The 18,260-nt window shown below is 40.7% G+C and overlaps 1 protein-coding gene across 1 annotated transcript; it reads right to left on the bottom strand.

Annotated features, from left to right (window-relative positions):
• Window positions 1–9,476: 9,476 nt before the first annotated feature.
• ripk4 (receptor-interacting serine-threonine kinase 4) lies at window positions 9,477–16,296 on the bottom strand (the record flags this gene model as incomplete). Its single annotated transcript, XM_079566464.1, has 8 exons — window positions 16,024–16,296; window positions 13,884–14,175; window positions 13,194–13,342; window positions 13,064–13,113; window positions 12,236–12,394; window positions 11,572–11,687; window positions 10,807–11,047; window positions 9,477–10,723 (listed from the first exon to the last, which is right to left on the bottom strand). Exons 1-8 carry the CDS (start codon window positions 16,203–16,205, stop codon window positions 9,477–9,479), a joined length of 2,436 nt encoding a protein of 811 aa, XP_079422590.1. The 5' UTR covers window positions 16,206–16,296.
• Between the last annotated feature and the right edge of the window lie 1,964 nt (window positions 16,297–18,260).

Below are 18,260 nucleotides of genomic sequence, written 5' to 3'. Positions count from 1 at the left end.
CCAGAGCTCCTGGTCGTGTCTCTGCACATAAACACATCACAGAGCTGCTCCGCGCGTCACAGCAGAAAAACCCACGGCAGTTTCTGGAGGCTCTCACCGGACCGTACCACTAGTTTCGTGTGGGGGGACGCGTAGGTTGTGTTTGCCCTCGACATCCAATAAAGATACTCTAAGTGCAGTATATTTAAGTGTTGTGAGGATTATCATGTACCCATAGCTAAATCCACGATATTGTTGCCATGGTTACATTTGTTTTAAGATCATACGGATTTGTTATATTGCTGGCTCACCCCCTTTTCACGAATGAAAGAATCCAAATTAGCGTCACAACAACATGTACAAAACAAAAGTCGACAAAAAGTTTATCGATAATACGAAACTTCTGCTATCAAATGTATCTAAATGTAGCCCCTAGAATCACTTGTTTCAGTGTAAATAAAGATGTGCGGACCTATAGGCCGCCCGTCACTAAAATGTAAAGGTTTTGTTTTAACATAGCTTTTGCTTTTCTTTTGTCTCGAAACCGCCACACGTGGGATTTTCCCATGGATTTTCCCGGGAAAGAGTAAACTAAAGTCTCTTGGTAGGTATGTGGTTGAATAATGCTAACTACAGTGTTAATTTTGACAAAATATTTTTATTTAGTTTGAGTCTTGGTCTTGTAATTCAATTTAGTCGAGATTTAGTCAAAAGATTATCTTCAATTTTAGTCGAGTCTTAGTCGACTAAAATTGCATGTAAATTTAGTCGACTAAATTTAAGACAAATTTAATCGACTTTGCATTTATAATGTTGATTATAATCATATTTAATCCTCTCCCACATGAACAAAGCTCAGAGCTGTTCCTTTGGCAATGAATTTACATGATATGACGCTCTTTCAGACTGTCAATAGAAGTTTGGATGATTTTGGTCTCTCCTTTTCATTTTTATTTAGTCTAATTTTAGCCGACTAAAATATCTGACATTTTATTCATAGTTTTAGTCTCATGAAAAACTTTTTAATTTAGTTTTAGTCCAATTTTAGTCAGCAAAAATATCACGACTAAAAATAAGACTAATAAATATTTTAGTCGACAAAATTAACACTGATTAATTGCATTGGTAGGTCTACTTTTACACCATTATAACACTATTGGGGTTCTGTCATAAGAAATTGAAATAATTTAGAACCTGATCCTGCATTCTCTTTTTCTTCAGACGTTGATGTTGCAGATTATTTTGTAGCTAAACCCCCAATTAAACAGTATAAATGTTTGTTCTTTTTCTCTGTGGATAATTCCGTAACAAACACGCTATTAAAGAGGACATCTCGTTCTCAAGTCTGTGGCTGGCGGGTCAAAGTGTTGAAGTAACATTTTAATTTGAGCTACCTGTGTAATTAGGACAGGCAGTACGACTAAGCCACTTAAATCAGTAAAAGCAATAAAAGAAAAGGCAACAATCCGAGTCTTTCCAAACCATTGACACTCAGACATAGCTCTATACCGCCCTCTGCTGGACACAGCCCGTACATCCGCGCACTGTAATGTTCTCTCTTTCCTGCAAATACATTATAAATAGACACAAATAATACACAATAAAACACAATGGTAATGGTATAAACAGAGGCGGGTAGTGCTGCAGTTGCTCAAGTAGGCCTATATGTACTTAAGTAACTTTTTGAAGTAATTGTACCTTTACAAGTAGTTTTTGCATACGCATTTTTTACTTCTACTTGAGTAACATCAAAATTAAGTATCCATACTACTTGAATAAAAAAAATAGTAACTCGCAACACTGAGCAAGTGACAAACCTTCATTTTGACGCGAAAAATAGATGTATTTTGTGTGTGTGTGTTTTTTACTTAATAATAATAATGATTTATTTCCTACTTTTCTCTTAACCCCTGCCTTAACCTAGTGCATGGTGCGTGGTTCAGCTTTACCCAAATCTAAAAGCTTACAGCCTACAGGCCTGATTTGAAAGCTAAAATAAAGCTAAAACCTATTTAAACCGTCATGTTGTTTGCCGCGTTGTTGTTTCTGTTGCTCTTTTGTGTTTTTTGTCACTTTTTCATCACATTTTTATCGCTCTTTTGTTATATGTTCGTCTTATTTTTGTCGCTTTCATCGAAAAGTGTCAAAATAGCCCTTTCGACACTATTTCGACACTATTTTAGGAAAGTGTCAAAATAGCCCTTTCGACATTATTCCGACACTTTTTCCGAAACAGCAACACTATTTCGACAATAGTTGACCTTTAAGCCAAACTGGAGAAAATATGCTCAGGTGGGGGTTAAGAGGTTAAGGTATTTCCTTTGATGATATTACTACTTTCATGTTATTTCATGTTCAAACTCACTACACACAGCACTCAAGCAACATTTTGTCCCATTACTTTTTTTCTTTTGCTTGAGTAATATTCTGGTCACTACTTTTTACTTCTGCTTCAGTAAAACTATTTCAAAGTAACATAACTCTTACTTGAGTAAATATTCTGGCTATTCTACCCACCTCTGGATATACAATACACAGTTTTGTCCCTATGCAAAAGATAAAAGATCATGCCAAAAGTGAAAGCTGGATCCAAGACTGAGGTCATGCAAAGCAGATCCTGGCGTGTCTACAAGCTGCTACGCGGCAGCAAATGCTGACACTCTGATGATTGTTAAAATAATAAATCTTTTTTCTTCTCAGCGAGCTAACCCTTATCAGCCTCACCTATAAATACTCACAGTCCCAGACAGTTTAGTTAACAATAATCTTGTTAAATATCACGGTTTATAACATCATCAACAACAAAATGCAAAATAAAACATTAACCAGTCCCTCCCTATTTCTTTAAAGGAGGATCGCTTTACTTTCAATAAAACAAGCCTTTACTGTGTTCGTCATAAATCATAAAGTCATTCCAGAATTACACCTCCATTTACCCACAGCAACAGCAGCACGTTGAGACTTGCACTGTGTTTTTAGACACAGATCACTTATCTTGTTCTGCTGGTTCTGTTAGTTTAAAATGAAATGTGTATATAAATAATAGGCTATTAGAATATTGCCCACAGCTCCAGTGGAGATTTATTGAAAACAACTTAGGTTGCCCTTGATTTTATAACAGCTCGTGGCCTCTTACATACTTCTTTGATCAACAGTCATTAATAAACAATTTACCATTCATATGCTGGTCCACGTATACAACCTCTTTAGATACATTTGTCTCCTGTATCTTCTAACTTGTAACACTGAGGTGAATGTTCTGTGATTCAGGCATGACTCAACTAAACTGAGCAGCTCCAGCCGTTCGCCCGAGCGGCGTCTGACGTGTGACACGGAGGAAGACTCAGAGGTGAGGGCCGCTCCGCCTCACGCTATACCTTCTGTCTTCACAGGCTTTCTGAAACACGATTCTATTTGATGTGAGACTTTGAAAAGTGTCTCATTATCTTCTTTTCTGACAAGTATTCCAATTAGATGTACAAGTTTAGAATCAGTTCACACGCCGTGCTCATTTAAAACATGCCCAGAAGCATTACAATTCAAGATAAAAGATAAGTATGAGATTAGACTTCATTTTTGTCATTCAAAATTTGGCGTCGGACGAGACAAAAAGATAAATTGATAAAGGATAATTATCTCGTCAAGTGAATGCAGGACGTGTGAACGGCTTAACCAGGGATTAGTATCTCACAAGCCCTTTACACCTTTTTTTCTATTTACACTTCACATATAACCACAGTAGACATATTTCCTTTTGTTCTCATCATTTTAAATACAATCTGCAAACATTTAGGTAAGTCATTTTCTTTAATCGTGTTGTAGTAGCTCTCTAGTAGCTTTTTGACAATAAACATGAATGCCTCCTCTAATATGTGAGATAGGAAAGAAGTAGGAACCAATTGCTCGGTTGCAGGTTTTAGAATGTGATGATGTCATCGGACCCAGTGGGGCAGGAGCCAGTTTTTCCTATTAACTGCATTACACTTTCACAAATCGTATCTAAAAAGAAAATGGATGAATTACAAAAAATATCTCTAATATCAGTCACTGGGTCCATGATCTCTCTGGACCCCTATATAGTTGTACCTCTATATAATATTATGGGCCTTTAGAACGCTGTGATGTCACCTGGAACCCAGCAATAAATGGTTATCAGGTGACAATGTGTGTAGAACTTGTGGAAAATGGGGTCTTGGGGGCGGTATTTATCAAATATGCCTTGCCTTACCTTACAGCCAATAGGCCAAGGTAACGCCTCATTTGAAAGCTAAGACCTACAAAACAGATCGACTGTTTCTTTTTTTAGTTCTCGTTTTCGTATGATTTTTTTGCCATGTTTTTGTCGCTTTCTTCATTGATCTTCATTCATTTTTTTCCTCTTGCTTTTTGACCCTGTTTCTGTCACTTTTTTGTCACTTTATGTGGCTCTTTTGTGGCTCTATTTTTTGCTTTTTCATCACAAATGTGTTTATTGCATTTTTGTGGCTCTTTTGGTTGCTTTCTTTTGTCACTTCTTTGTTTGTATTTTCATTTTCGTTTCCGTTGCTATTTTGACTTTGCTTTTTCCAAGAAGCTTTTAGATTTGGGTAATGCCAAACTAGAGAAAAGGTGCTGGGTTCAGGTGGGGGCTAAGAAATTAAATCCTATAGTTTGGTAAAAGGATGGAAATATTATGGTAATGACATGATAATTACTTATGGAAACAGTTTGCAATCTAAGAATAAAAAATACTAAGCTGCAATATAAAAATATCTACATTAATCTTGCAAAGAAACATTGCTGTAGTGACATAAAACATTAAGAGAGTTAACCTTTACCACTTTGTTATGATATTGCACATGTATTGCACATGCATACTATAGAGCAATCCTGACCATCCCATATGTTTGTATTGCATCGTGTGTTTTGAGGGCTGAGCTGTGTTACCTAAGATCCTATGACTAAGACAAAGGTAGGCGGAAGGAAGGAGGTTCGTATTCATGAGTGTTTGAAAAGCCATCTGAACTCTGACCTGAAAAGAACTCAGCAGGTAGAGGCAGTGACTCAGGCCCTGTCTGGCTTCACAGTCATTGTAAATCCCTCTGAATAAAGGGCAACTCCAGGAAATACAGTACACAATGTGATGTCCCAGGGCTTGGCTACACTAGCTAAGTCAACGCTGGTAGATTTTGACCATTTGGAAATAGTGTTGGTCAGTTTACAAGATGTATAGAATGTGTGGAAAATGGAGACTTACTTTCTCATGTCACTTTACTCACGTTTTATTGCAAACTTTGGATTTTTAAAGGCCCTGTACCTGATTTTTGTTTTATAACAAACAATGAAAGAGGAATCCACAAAATGACAATGCTGGTTGAGGTCCAAACTAGTTCCTAACTTCAAATTCTCCAAAGGAACAAGTTTATAGGCTCATTTCACAACTTGCAGGGTCACTTTTCAGGGTCTCTTTCACAGAAATGTTAGAAAACTGGCCTGCAAGTTCATAAAATTGTTCCAAATGCTTCATAATTAGATGCACAGTGTTTTTCCCACAAATGTCTAAGTTTACATTATACTAAAGGAGGACAAAGCAAATAGTGCCTTTAAAGACACTAGTTGGAAGTTGTCATTTTCACTACTCCCACCTCATTTCTTACGCGTAACTGCAATCTCTATATTAAGTTTGTGCATGATGGTGGAGAAATTTTTCAGCCAGTGAGTGACAGTGCAGGATTTTAGCGGCAGTTGTGGTGAATAGGTCTGGGCTCATTCTACACATAAAGACATCGCTGGCGCAAGTAGGGGAAGAAAATACATAACAAATGTTCACCTTTTTAACTCCGTCTACAAGCAGAACTAAGTAACTCATGCCCCTACAGGCCATAAGCGCCACTGCAGGTGTTGGAGCATGTTGCTTTTCTTTTACTCATTAATTGTCTGTGAGAGTAAATACTACGCTGACAGAAAAGACAAACGGAGAGAGGGATGTTGCACATTGTGCCACAACCCAATTACACAATAGAGATTTTTTTTTTCACTCAAACTAGGCTGTAAATACTGCTAAAGTGGCGCTAGCCCACAGTTAGCTTTGCCCGTTAGCCTGTTAGCTTCTTCGTGATTAGATTAGTGTGTATTGGTGCCTCTGACCTGGTGCAGGGAAAGTTGCAAGTGTCGTTTTCTGGCCAGAGACACCAGGGGGAGATGAAAGACCTCCCCAATTATCCTATTAACACTTACATTACCACCAGAGGGACTATGAAAAGGATTTATTAAGGTAAACAAGTTACTTAGTTCTACTTTAAGTCCTCGACACTGTAATAGTATGGTTAAGGATGGAAATATTATGGTAATGACATGGTAATTACTTGTGGAAACAGGATACACAATTATCATTCTGTTTTATTGCATTCTAATACAATGACAGGGTTTCCGCGTTGTAAGCTATTAAATGAATTGTGCCAAAAAACAATTAAAAAGCATTCAATTTGATTTAAACTGGCATTAAATCTAAATTTATTGGAGAAGTATGACTATTTTTAGTGCACAAGTTCATTGCAAATACCTAAATGATGGTTCTAAACATGTTCAGCTTCAGTATTGGCTGAAATTGATTGATTGTTTTTGCTTACAAGTTTCCGGTTTTGTCCAATTATCTTTCCTCTATTTGATGAAATGTTTGCAAATCCTGCAAAGAAAGGAAATACGTTTACTTTTGTCTGCGGTTGTGGCATTAAAATATAGTATTAAGGCATTAAATATGGCATTAAAAAGCCCCTGTATAAACCCTGAATGAATTGAATACCTTGCTCAGTATAAAGGCTGTAAATTACTAGAAAACATTAGTGTTTTCTTGCTAATGCAATGAAAACAGGGCTGCAGTTTAAATGCATCTGTCCCTCTTTAAACCAGTTTCATTGCTTTACTATTATGCAGCCAGATTTTAATTTGATTCCCTGCCCCAACAAAAAGTTAGTTATGGCCCAAAATTACTTGCGATTAACTAATGCATTCATATTTACCTGTTAATAGATAAGGCCACTTTTATAATATTTGATAATTTTTGTTTAAGTTAAAAGAAGAAATAGCTTTTTGATGTGGTTTTGGAGGATAGTCGTACAGCTAAATAGATGTAACTTTCTTCGTCTTTCTTTCTTTTACCTCAAAAGCCACTTACATGAGCCTTAAACATTGAACTTTACACAGCAAATTCCACCTAAAGGCAATGGCTCTGTCGGATGAGCGAGAAGCTAAGGTTGTGTAATAACATTATCCCAGCCGTAAGGACATATCACAAGGAAAGAAGTCCCTGAGCTCCGTGCACACAATAAGAAGCTTCGGATTACGCACGTTTGCCAAGTCATTTTCTGGGTCTCAGCAAACACCGGCTATAAAAACAGGACAATTGGAATCAGCAGCCACCCACAGGCCGTTACTAGGGTTACAAAAAGCCGAGCCCTGGAGCCGCTGGAACTGGCATGTTGGTTTAAGGAGTGCTGAAAAGTTAAAGTGGTCTGAGGAATTAGCCAACAGGCTGGAATAGCAGGTAGAACATCATCGCCCCTTGTATCGCATTCATCATTTTGCACCCTGAGATCCCCCTAAGGGCTGGTTCCCATGAGTCGTGCCAACCCAGGCATGCTCTGTGGGGTCTGGAAAGGATAATAATAATAAAGGTGAGAAGCCGGCAGATGCAGACTTGCCAAATCAGCCCCTTGTGCTGTTCTCGCACATGTAGGTGGGGTGAAAGTGAGAGACCATTTCCAAGGATTTCTTTAGAGGTCTTCATTGCAAAAGCCCAGCCTCATAAACCTGCCAACAACACTGATCGGAACAATAGATAAAAGCAGAATGTTTACATTATTTGGTAGAGGGTTATAAATTTAACACTAATACAAAAATGTCTTTAATTAGCTGAAGACACAAGTTTTCTAAAACAGAATTCTATTAAACTGAAAATATATATCTCATTATCTACTGATAAGATGTATGAGTTTAAAGTCACTTCTCTCTCTGAGCTCATGTAAAACATGCCCAGAGGCCTTACAATTCAAGCTAAAACTGATGTGTGAAATTATACCACATTTTTGTGTTGCTTCCAAAATTTGACAGTGGACGATTGTAAATTAAAAAAATAAAAAGTAGCTAAATGAGCTGCCGTGTCACTACTGGTAGTACATTTAACAAACTGCAGTATGCAAATACATTTTATTATTGTGGAATGCATCAGCAATCCCAGAAATCTGAACTGTTTTGACGACAAAATCGCAAGTTCTGGTGTGAGCAATGTTTAAAACTTTCTATGGCAAAAGAACAGAAGAAAGATCGAATCAACGAACACTGTCCATGTATGAATTCAACATAATGTCAACCTATTTTTTTAGTTTGTTTTTGCTTTTGTAATGAATTTAGTTTTGAAAAAGTGGTTCATAAAAAAAGCTACGACTCCGTTTTAACACCCAGTAGACAATGTTAGAGGATAACATTAAATCGCTATTTATCATACTGGGTCAAGCGGTAAAGTCGTACTATCTCTGTCATAGCCTTGACTCTGGTGCTCAGGCTCTCAGCCACTGAATGTTTGCTTGTGTATCAGTTTGACGCTCTGGGAGGGTATTTATCCCTTTTCTGTAGAAGCAGAGATAGACTTGAATGGTAGGACTAGTGCAATGTCTCGAGTTCATGTCTCTGGGTCCCGTAGCAATGGTAAACAAACATCTCCTGTAAAAGACATCCCGACTGCTGCCTATTCTTCATCTATCCTCTCGAACACCATTGTTAATTCTCTAACAGACAAGAGGATCATTTACAAAGCAAGTAGCACGTGCAAAAGTGAATCAGCAGCAGAGTCATTTGTGCATTATTTCCTCAGGCAGCATTCTGTCATTTATCAGATTTGGGGCTCGAATACAGTCATGCACCCAATTTTATACGGCAAATTAAGTACAACACGGCCAAAAATCAATTTTCCAGTTTGCCCTCCCTGTTTAGCACCTGTCTTATTTGTTTTTGCTCCATTTCAGAAAGATAGTCTCAGGACAGTCAATGATTTGGCAAATGTTATTGTACGGTTAGTTTGTTCCATCCAATCAAACATATGTGTGGAAAAAGTTTATGTAAGAGATAAAATGACACATTTATTTTTGTTTCGACATTTTTAATGACAGCACAGGTTTGTAACAGATTCAAAACACTGAAGTACTTATAATAAATGGCGTTGAAATACAAAGTCATGTGACCAAAATAACTTACTGGCATACATACAGGCTTTAAGGATTCAGCAGTTTTGTGTCTCTAGGCCCAAAGATTAAAGTTCTGATTTATACGGATATATAACATGCTTGTTATGTAAAAAAAAAAAAATACATTCTAATTATAAACAATATAAACAAATAGCATAAACAATAGCAAAACTCCCTATACAGTGTTTATATTTACATAAAAGATTGCAACCGGAACTAAATGTGGCAGTGTGTGTGTGACTGTCTGAACTATAGTTTAGCTTACATTACAGACTTGTGTTAGCAGTGAGCCGAGGCACACTGGGCACTGGAGGGATGTGTACAGTCTTTGTCGTTGTGCTCTGTCAGTTTGAGAATTACGACTTTTCTCTGCTTAACTGATGGAGTTTGTGCTAATTTTTCAGAGTCACTTTGCACCGAGCTTTCTGTGACAAACTCTTGGCAGTCCTGTGGCACGAGCATCTTAATAATGTTCGAGTGCCCGCCCTTTACTGCCAGGTGCAGTGGGGTGAGGCCCTGTTTGTCAGACAGAGCGCCGCCGTCAGGGCAGTGATGGAGAAGTTCTTGTAGGACCTCACAGTGGCCGCCCTCCGCCGCGAGGTGGCAGGGGGTGCGCAGATCGTGACTGCTCCTGTGGGACTCTGCGCCCTCCTCTATTAGCATCTTCACTGTGGCCAAGTGTCCTCGCTGAGAGGCCAGGTGCAGCGGCGTGAGACCCGCAGTGTTCTGTGCGTGGATATCTGCGTGGTGTTTGATCAGGAGCCGGGAGGTGCTGGTGTGACCCGTCTCTGCAGCCACATGCAGAGGTGTGTTGGACCCTGCAGATGTGGTGTGCACATCTGCTCCGAGCTCAATGAGAATACGAGCCACTCTGTACTGCCCTCTCTGAGAGGCCAAATGCAGTGGCGTGCGCCCGTCTGTGGTCTGCCCATCTACGTCTGCTCCCGCCTGTTTCACCAGAAGTTTGACGATGCTCAGCTGACCCTGCCAGGCAGCAAAGTGGAGAGCTGTCCAATTGTCCTTTCCTTTGACTCGAACATCAGCCCCACGGCTCAGGAGAACCCGGATGACGTTTTCCTGACCGTGCTGGCAGGCCACGTGAGCGGGAGTACGGCCTTGTCCATCCATCTCATTAATGGTGGCGCCTCTGTCCAGCAGAAGTCTAGTAATGGCCTCATCTCCATTCTGTGCAGCCCAGTGCAGCGCTGTGTACTGGTCTTCATCCTTGGCGTTTACATTGGTGCTGCGGCGGCCGAGCAGGAGCTCCGCGAGAGGCTTCAGATGTTTCTCGGTGGCCAGGTGCAGAGGGGTGGAGCCACGGGCATTGGCCAGGTTAGGGTTGGCATTATTCAACAGCAGGAACTTCACAGCCTCTTCATTGTTCAGAGTGATGGCATGGTGCAGCAGGCTGTCCCCTCCATCCAGCTGAAGGTCCACATCCTGAGGCTGCAGGATCTTCATGAGCTTAGCTGTGTCTTTAGTTCTTATGGCCTCACACAGCTTTCGCTTTTGGATCTCTGCAGAATCTGAAAGACCACAAAAAAGAGAATAAATCTACACAGTTTGCCAAATGAAATATCCCATTAGTGCTTAAAGTAGAAAGTCTTACCAAATGTGTTTTCCCTCTCAAAAGACAGTGTAATGGAGTCTTGAGACGAGAAGGCAGAATCTGCGGAGGAGATGCCTGACAGCCTCTTGCACGTGTTCTCTTTACTGTGACAGCTGTCCTCTTTCACCCGGTCAAAACTCCTAGAGATCCCGGAGTCCACTTGGCTCAGCAGCTCTGAGAGACTATAATCCTTTTCCGGCAACATGGCTGACTTTGGCCGCACTGGTTTGTCGTCTTTTACCTGTGGTGTACAGATAAGCATATTTGGACAAGCTGTTGTTAGTTTACATTCCAATCCATCAACACCTTGTCATTTAGCTGCCACTTGGAACCACTTAAGTGTTGTTGACGTTTAGATAATATAGAAAACATAAAGTACTGTATTACGAAAGTAAATATTTTAGATTTCTTATGCGTCAAGCTAAAAAAAAAAACCGCTGCATGACCTCTGTTTACAGTCACGTACACACTGATAATAATATGTAGGACGCAAGGTAAACTCATGGGTCCACATTCCTGTTTAGTGATGCAACAGTACTTATAAATCAAACATTAACTCAGTGTAAGGCATAAAGGTGAAGTCATGTCTAGATCCTTAAAGGAAGCCTTAACATTTCCTGGATATTCACTCAGAACAAGCAATCAAGAAATGAAATAAAATGTAAGATATATTTCTGGTGTGGAAAGATCAAATCGTCTGCCTCTGTTGGTGAAGAAAGTTTGAGAGGATCTTTTATAATGTTTTGTGTTACATAATGTTTTCACCTCATCAGGAACGAGCCGTTTGGGCGATGTGGGTTCTGGTTCAGAAGTAGAAAACGTGGGGCTCTTTGGTTCCTCTTGGGGTTTGGAGCAGAGTTCTTCCGCTTCAGATGTGATTTCTAATGAATACAGGCACATTTTAATAAAGTCTAATTTTACTGAAACGATGCAGATTCTCAGTCATCCAAGTGGTGAATTCAAACTTATAACATTAAAACAAAACTACTGCACCTACATTTAAAATAAGCTTTTCTATTAAAAGTCCAGTTGTTTGGTTTTATTGTTAAGAGTTTGAATTTTAAAGTGATAGTCTGCAAGTATAAAGGGTTTTACAAAATTTAAAGATTGTGTATAATTGACCACCTGGGCCTGCAGTTAGATGTAACGCCAGTTATATGAATGTGACTATATATTTTTGTAAAGTCCCTCCCTTTGCTGCTCTCAGCATCTAATGAGAATCCCCGGTGCCTAAACTTTGGCCAATGAGACAAACTTTCCTGTGAACCGGCCTGTCAGGTCCAACCAGGAGAGGAAGGAGAGCTTGGTCGTTTACTTTACTAAATTTGTCTCTCTTTCTCTCTCCTCATTTTGAAATCTTACAGACTATCACTTTAATGCTTAAATGCTTTAATTAATATTTTGGTATGCAGCATGATTGATAGCATACCTTGGAAGCTGGGTCTTGCGCTGGGATTGTTGTCCCAACAGCACTGCATGAGGCTGATGAAACCTGCACAGGCTGAAGGTCTGGAGCGAGGCACAGCCCCCAGGTCAGGACGGACACCTCTCACCACCTTCACCATGATCTGCAGGATGTTATTCTCCCCTGTTAAAAACATGGCACAAGGAGGACGTGCTTAACACGACTGACGCAAAGCAGTGAAGACATACAGTAGTTGCCCTCACAGGAGAGGGCTCATCTGTATAGACAGCCATTTATGCATCACTTTATCGTTGTCATGCTCAGATAAACAAACTGAAGCAATAGCCATGTTCCCATGAAGCTTTGAGAATAGACTGTATCTCTGACTAGAATCACTTAGTCAATGGATCAGAACAGATAAGGATTACTCAACCTCCTATTTCACCATTATTCACTGTGTAGATGAGATGGGATATCTTTGAACATTTGCCTCCCTTTAAAATAGATCCGACATGAACGGCGCCAGTACCAGCCTGGCAACCCTTAATCAGAAGTTTCTCCTCAAATAGAGGAAAGTTCATTGAAGTGGACTGCTACTTGATACGCCTGGGAAAATACACATTACTTCAGGTCTAGCCCTGTCCACCTGCTACTCTGGAATTCAAAATGTAAACATACACAATGTAGCACTTGCTGAAAGGCTTACCCAGGACTTAAGGTAATGAGAGTCAGGAGGTCAATGAAAATGCTGAGTGTGTTAAGTTCATGGCCACATTTGAACCATTCTAGTGTACTGCTACGTTTACCAACCTAATTGATTTCCCCCCACTTCAGTATTGATTAGTTGCTTACCTTGGTAGGGCTTCTTCTGTGTCAGTATCCCCCAGATGACAATAGAAAAGCTATAAAAAATAACATGATGTGAATTGTCATATCAAGTCTTTAATCTTCTTTTTTAGCAGAAATATTGTCCAAATCTCACCTGTAAACATCATGCTTGGTGTCAGACACTCTGTCCTTCTCGATGATGCTCTCAGGGGGCAAGTAGGCGATGGTGCCGCAGAAACCATCCCTGCTGATATCATCAGCTCGTGACAAGCCGTTCCACCGAGCCAAGCCAAAATCAGAGATCTAGGAAAAATCAGATGAGATACTATTAATGTGTGCTATTCGTGACTCCTATGACTAATTTTGCCCAATAAGTGTGACAGGCAACCAGTTCTTGTTATGTACAGTGCAATGGTGAGGGCAAGCCATGTCTGAGCATGCACAAGGAGAGGTTTGTCACGTTTGTGCACACCCACACACATTTACAGAGGGAGATTTACCAGGAGTAGCACACTCATGTCAGAACAGGCCCGGCTGAGGTGTTTACATCCAGATATTACACTTGAGAATGAATGGTTCCCACCCATTGCCTCCTCATAGGTTTGGCTGTTAAAAGGTTGGACAGAGACAGTAAAACACCTGTCCGCCCAGAGCATGTGAGGGGCTGTCATATTTAAAGGGTTCAAAGGGATCAAACCTCTGCTGTGAATGCAGGCAGTTTGAGAGATGTGGAGCTGTGCCATAAATTCAACTTAAAGATCCCAACAGTACGCAATCTGATCATTGTGGCAACTGAAATAGATGTATTATTACATGCTTTTATAAAGTAACAAGGCATTTTCACCTTGACATGATAGTGTGCATCCAGCAGGATATTGGCAGGCTTCAGATCGAGGTGCAGTAAAGGTGGATTCATGCAGTGAAGGAAGTTCATTCCCACAGCTGTTTCGTGGATAATGCGAAAGCGCAGCTCCCAGGGCAGCGGTTCATTGGCCAGCAGGGTTTCCAAGGAGCCTGTTTCCATGTATTCCATGACCAGGCCCTGAGGGTCCTCACAGATCCCATACACAGGCAGGATATATCGAAACTTAGCTGCCTCCATCTTCTTCGCCTCCTCGAGCAGTTCTGAGCGGTCTCTGCAAAGAAACAATTTCAGCTGTATTTAATTGGATTGTGCACATTTGATATTTTTTAATACTTGATCGCTGAAGTGTTTTTTTTAATCTTGCAGAATCTTTAAATATTTGACATTTTAATCTTGTAGAATTGTTTCAAATTATAAACAATGAACCTATTAACTCACAGAATGCTCCTCAGAGCAGTGGCTCATTAAGGCCCAAGGACGTTCCATGCAAACTTTGAAACCATGCACAAAAATGCAGGAGGGCAAAACAGGGCTCTTGTTCTGTTGCTCAATCTTTGCTCAACTGCCTTATCAGTCCACTGGCCACGCTGACATACATCAAACACAAACTGCTTGGGTCATTCATGCCCTCAGTGCACATAGATCTGAAGTTTTGAAAGGCTGCTCTTAATGAGGGCAGATCTCAGCGAGATAGACCTATTGCATGACTACATTCGTAGGAAGGCACTTAAAAGACTGATGTAGGTGAGTTGGACTGGGAATTGTGTTCAATAAGATGAAAAGAGGTCCACAGTTTAGAGAGTCCCTAGTGTGCAATTTGCATCAGGTTTCTCCAGGATTTGTGTTCTATAGGAGGAGAATAATGCATCACACTGAACAGAAAGATCTCACCATATGCAATAATAGGCGGACACTTGTCAAGTAAGGCCCACCTATATAATCCCAAGTGCTCCTCGGCAGCTCCATTGCACCCAACAATGTGCTTGCTGCAATAGCGAGGCCCGGTAGGACCGGTTCAACAACTCCTTTCATTGTCTGTGCCACACAGCGCAGCCTTCAACCAACGCAGACAAAGGCCTCTTTGAGTCGGAGCCGCTGTGTGCGCCTGTGCACGGGTCACTGAAGGTAGCAGTCAAATTACAGTTTATGTACTCTGCAGATGTTTGTGCAGGAAAACATCCTATCTTCAGGTTCAGTGAAGACTTTGAGCTACAGGTTTAGAAGATTGCCTTTATTTGGAAAAGCTAGGATTTCACATTTTGATGACGAGACGGTGACTACTTGTTCTGTTTGCCCTGCCATTGATCATTCCCGCTGTCTTCCTCATTTAAAGACACTAAATCTGAAAGCATCACTGTCAGCCTTATACAACAATAAATGGAAAGTTGCATTGTCAGGTTGACACTTAAATTAGTTTGTTTTAAGCATTTCCAAATTAAGCATGAAAAACAAAACAGAGACTTCCAATTGTTTGATACAAATCTAATGTTGATGACATTACGACACATACATGACCTGCATGGATGGAAACTTCCATTAGAAGCTGTTCTTCTAGTTCAGTAGCTACATGTTGCCATTTACCAAACACTTATGCCATTGTTAAGTTTCAGAAAATGAATCAAAATAATTAGAATGATAGGACCAGCTGACCTGACCCTTACACAGACTGCAGTGATCCACCAGTGCACTATTCAGATTGAACAAAACATCCACCTGCTCACACTCCATTCTTTTATTAAACATTACATAAAAGAGCTTCCAAAGGCCAGTGGTTACGAGAGCGATCAGCGTTGAACGTTTGGCATTTTGTCAGGGTATGTAAACAGTTTTGGCTGTGGGCAATGTGGGTTCCCAGCTCTCCCTGATGTGACACAGATACAGTCATAATAACCCAAGCTCTGAATGCGAATCTTAACATCAAAAACACCACACAGAGGCGTTTGTCTGTGCTGCAGTCTGGCTTCAACAAACAGCTGGTTGATCTGTTTCATGGTATGTTCACTTTAAGTTTGGGTGGACCTTTTCCTGTTGTCAAGTTAAACATAAGCCAAACTAGAAGTGTCATGACTGAGTGCAGTGAACCTAAAAGTAAGAGTAAAGAGCAAAAGCTGTGACTTACTTGTCATCCACATGAAGGCACGGAGGGCATTTTATAGCCAGCCATGTTTTCCACTGTTTGTGCCGGACTTTGTATACTTGTCCAAAGCCACCTGAGCCGATCTTCTCCCAGCAGCCAAACTCAGAGGCATCAAAGGTCCGTAAAAGCCCCATACTTCCATGGGGAGACTCCGGAACATCCATATTTGAGCTCAAAAAAAGTTTTCAGTAATAGCTTCTTTTCCCTCTCCTTCCCCTCTAGTTGAAAAAAAAATCTGTGGGAGTTAAGTCAAGCACAAACCTGCCGCTTGTGAGCTCTTCCTTGTTTTTTCCACTTGCCTTTACTCACTGTGGTTCCTCCCTCTCTTCAGGTAAAAAGGAGGAGGGGCCAAAGCCTTGACAAACTTCCTGTATATGAAAACAGAGGAGGAGAGAGAGGACAAACATGATGGGCCACAAGGCATGCTGCTGTCACTGTAAGCCTCCACACCATTGTCAAGCCTGTAGCCTGCAGCCCGGTGCCTTCTTGTGTTCCCGCAAAGAAAGAGAGAAAATAACCTTTTGCTAATATTGCCTCAGGCCAAATGCTCAGGAATGTGTTATTTCATAAACATATCTCTGTCTATTGTCTCACTGTAGGTCATTATCCAGCCAACGCTCCCTCGGGTCAGAACAGGGAAGACGCGTTGACAAAAGCGGCGTTATCCGAGAGCAGTCTGGTTTGGGAATGTTCGGATTTATCTTTTCAACACTTTATCTTTATAATGAGGAGGATGGATTCTGAAGTAACAGGAAACCATCATGTGTTTAACAAATGGCTGCCACACAGAGTTAAAGGAAGGGTATGAAAGATTTTCTGTAAACATTTCAAATTTCCTACTCTTTGTGTCTTAAGATACAGTATGGATTGAGCATGTAATATTGCCTCTCCGGATAACAACTGGAATGTTGACTTATTTACCATCATAGCACTGTTTTACATGATGTAGAAGTTGTTTGTTTTTGGGGGGTTCTTAAGACGATCAACCAATCTGAAAGCAGAATGAGCCCCACACTTACAAACCTGCGTTACCAAGTTTCCCAAAGTGGTGCTATGATTGTTGCCACAGCTGCCCTGACAGAAATCAGTCCGAACACCACCAACCACTCACTCACACACCATTCATTCTGGCCTTTTGTACATGTTTTTAGTGGTAGGGGAAAGAAATCTACGCAGACACGGGGAGAACATGCAGACTCCACACAGAAAGGCCCCGTCCAGGTGAAAGTCAGGACCTTCTGGCTGTGAAGCACGAACGCAAACCGCTGTACCACCCAAGTCTTATGGCTAAAACCAGCTTGCAAATGAACAGAAAGGGACTCTATACTTTCACAATCCCAGTGCTCGTCCACAATGAAGCCTGTAATTAAAACTCGGTCACTGAATTCAGGGGTTTCTCTCAAATGAGGAATTGTGTCCTCAGATTTAATCCTCCAGCCTTCACATCATTACTGGAGGAAACTCATGGCTTTTTAGCTGGAGCTGTGTCTCGTCAGCTGGGTTTGGCAGTGTTTCATTTGCAAAGAACAAAGGGTTAAGTATCCAGCAAGTATTTAGTATTTTGGTATTTTAAGTGTGTGTAATGAGCATGTCTCCAATTCGACTCCTCAAAGCTGTAACCACCGATTTATAAATTAAGCACCGTGGCCTGGCGTAAACCCTTTTGCCTCATGGCCACTGTGGGTTTTGCTTTCCAGTTAGTCACTTAATGTTTCAATTACCACAGACTTATGAGTTGGGATGTTTTGTGGTCATACAAGGTTTTAATGGAAATGTTGTAGTGGTTCAGCGGTTTGGATTAGTTTTCTAATTGTATAAGACATTGGGTGTAGACTCTAAAGCAGAAACGTCTAACTACCTTGAATGGTTTTATTTAGGAGGGCAAAGGCCTCAACTGGCTTAAGTGGCAAGTGAAAGTAGTCGCGAATATAGAAATCTGCCAGAATTTGGTATTAACTCTGGCTCGACGGATATTTGGGTATTTTACAATATCACGTTTCGGTCCGATCCCACAACTTGCTAGGCCTCAGATTAAATTACTTATAATACCGGTCTATATATCAGCTATCGGCCATGCCAACCTTCTTCATATTGGTGTCGGACCCCAAAAATCTAGCATTAACGCTTTTTAACCTCTTAACCCCCACATGAACAAAGCACTTTTACCTCCAAATGAGGCGTTCATCTGGCCTATTGGCTGAAAGCTCCAGTTGAGAAGC

This window comes from Gobius niger (assembly GCF_951799975.1).
Source record: "Gobius niger genome assembly, chromosome: 11".
NCBI classification, from domain to species: Eukaryota; Metazoa; Chordata; class Actinopteri; order Gobiiformes; family Gobiidae; genus Gobius; species Gobius niger.
The sequence above is the reverse complement of the archived record's forward strand: the minus strand, read 5'-3'. Positions and strand labels throughout refer to the sequence as shown.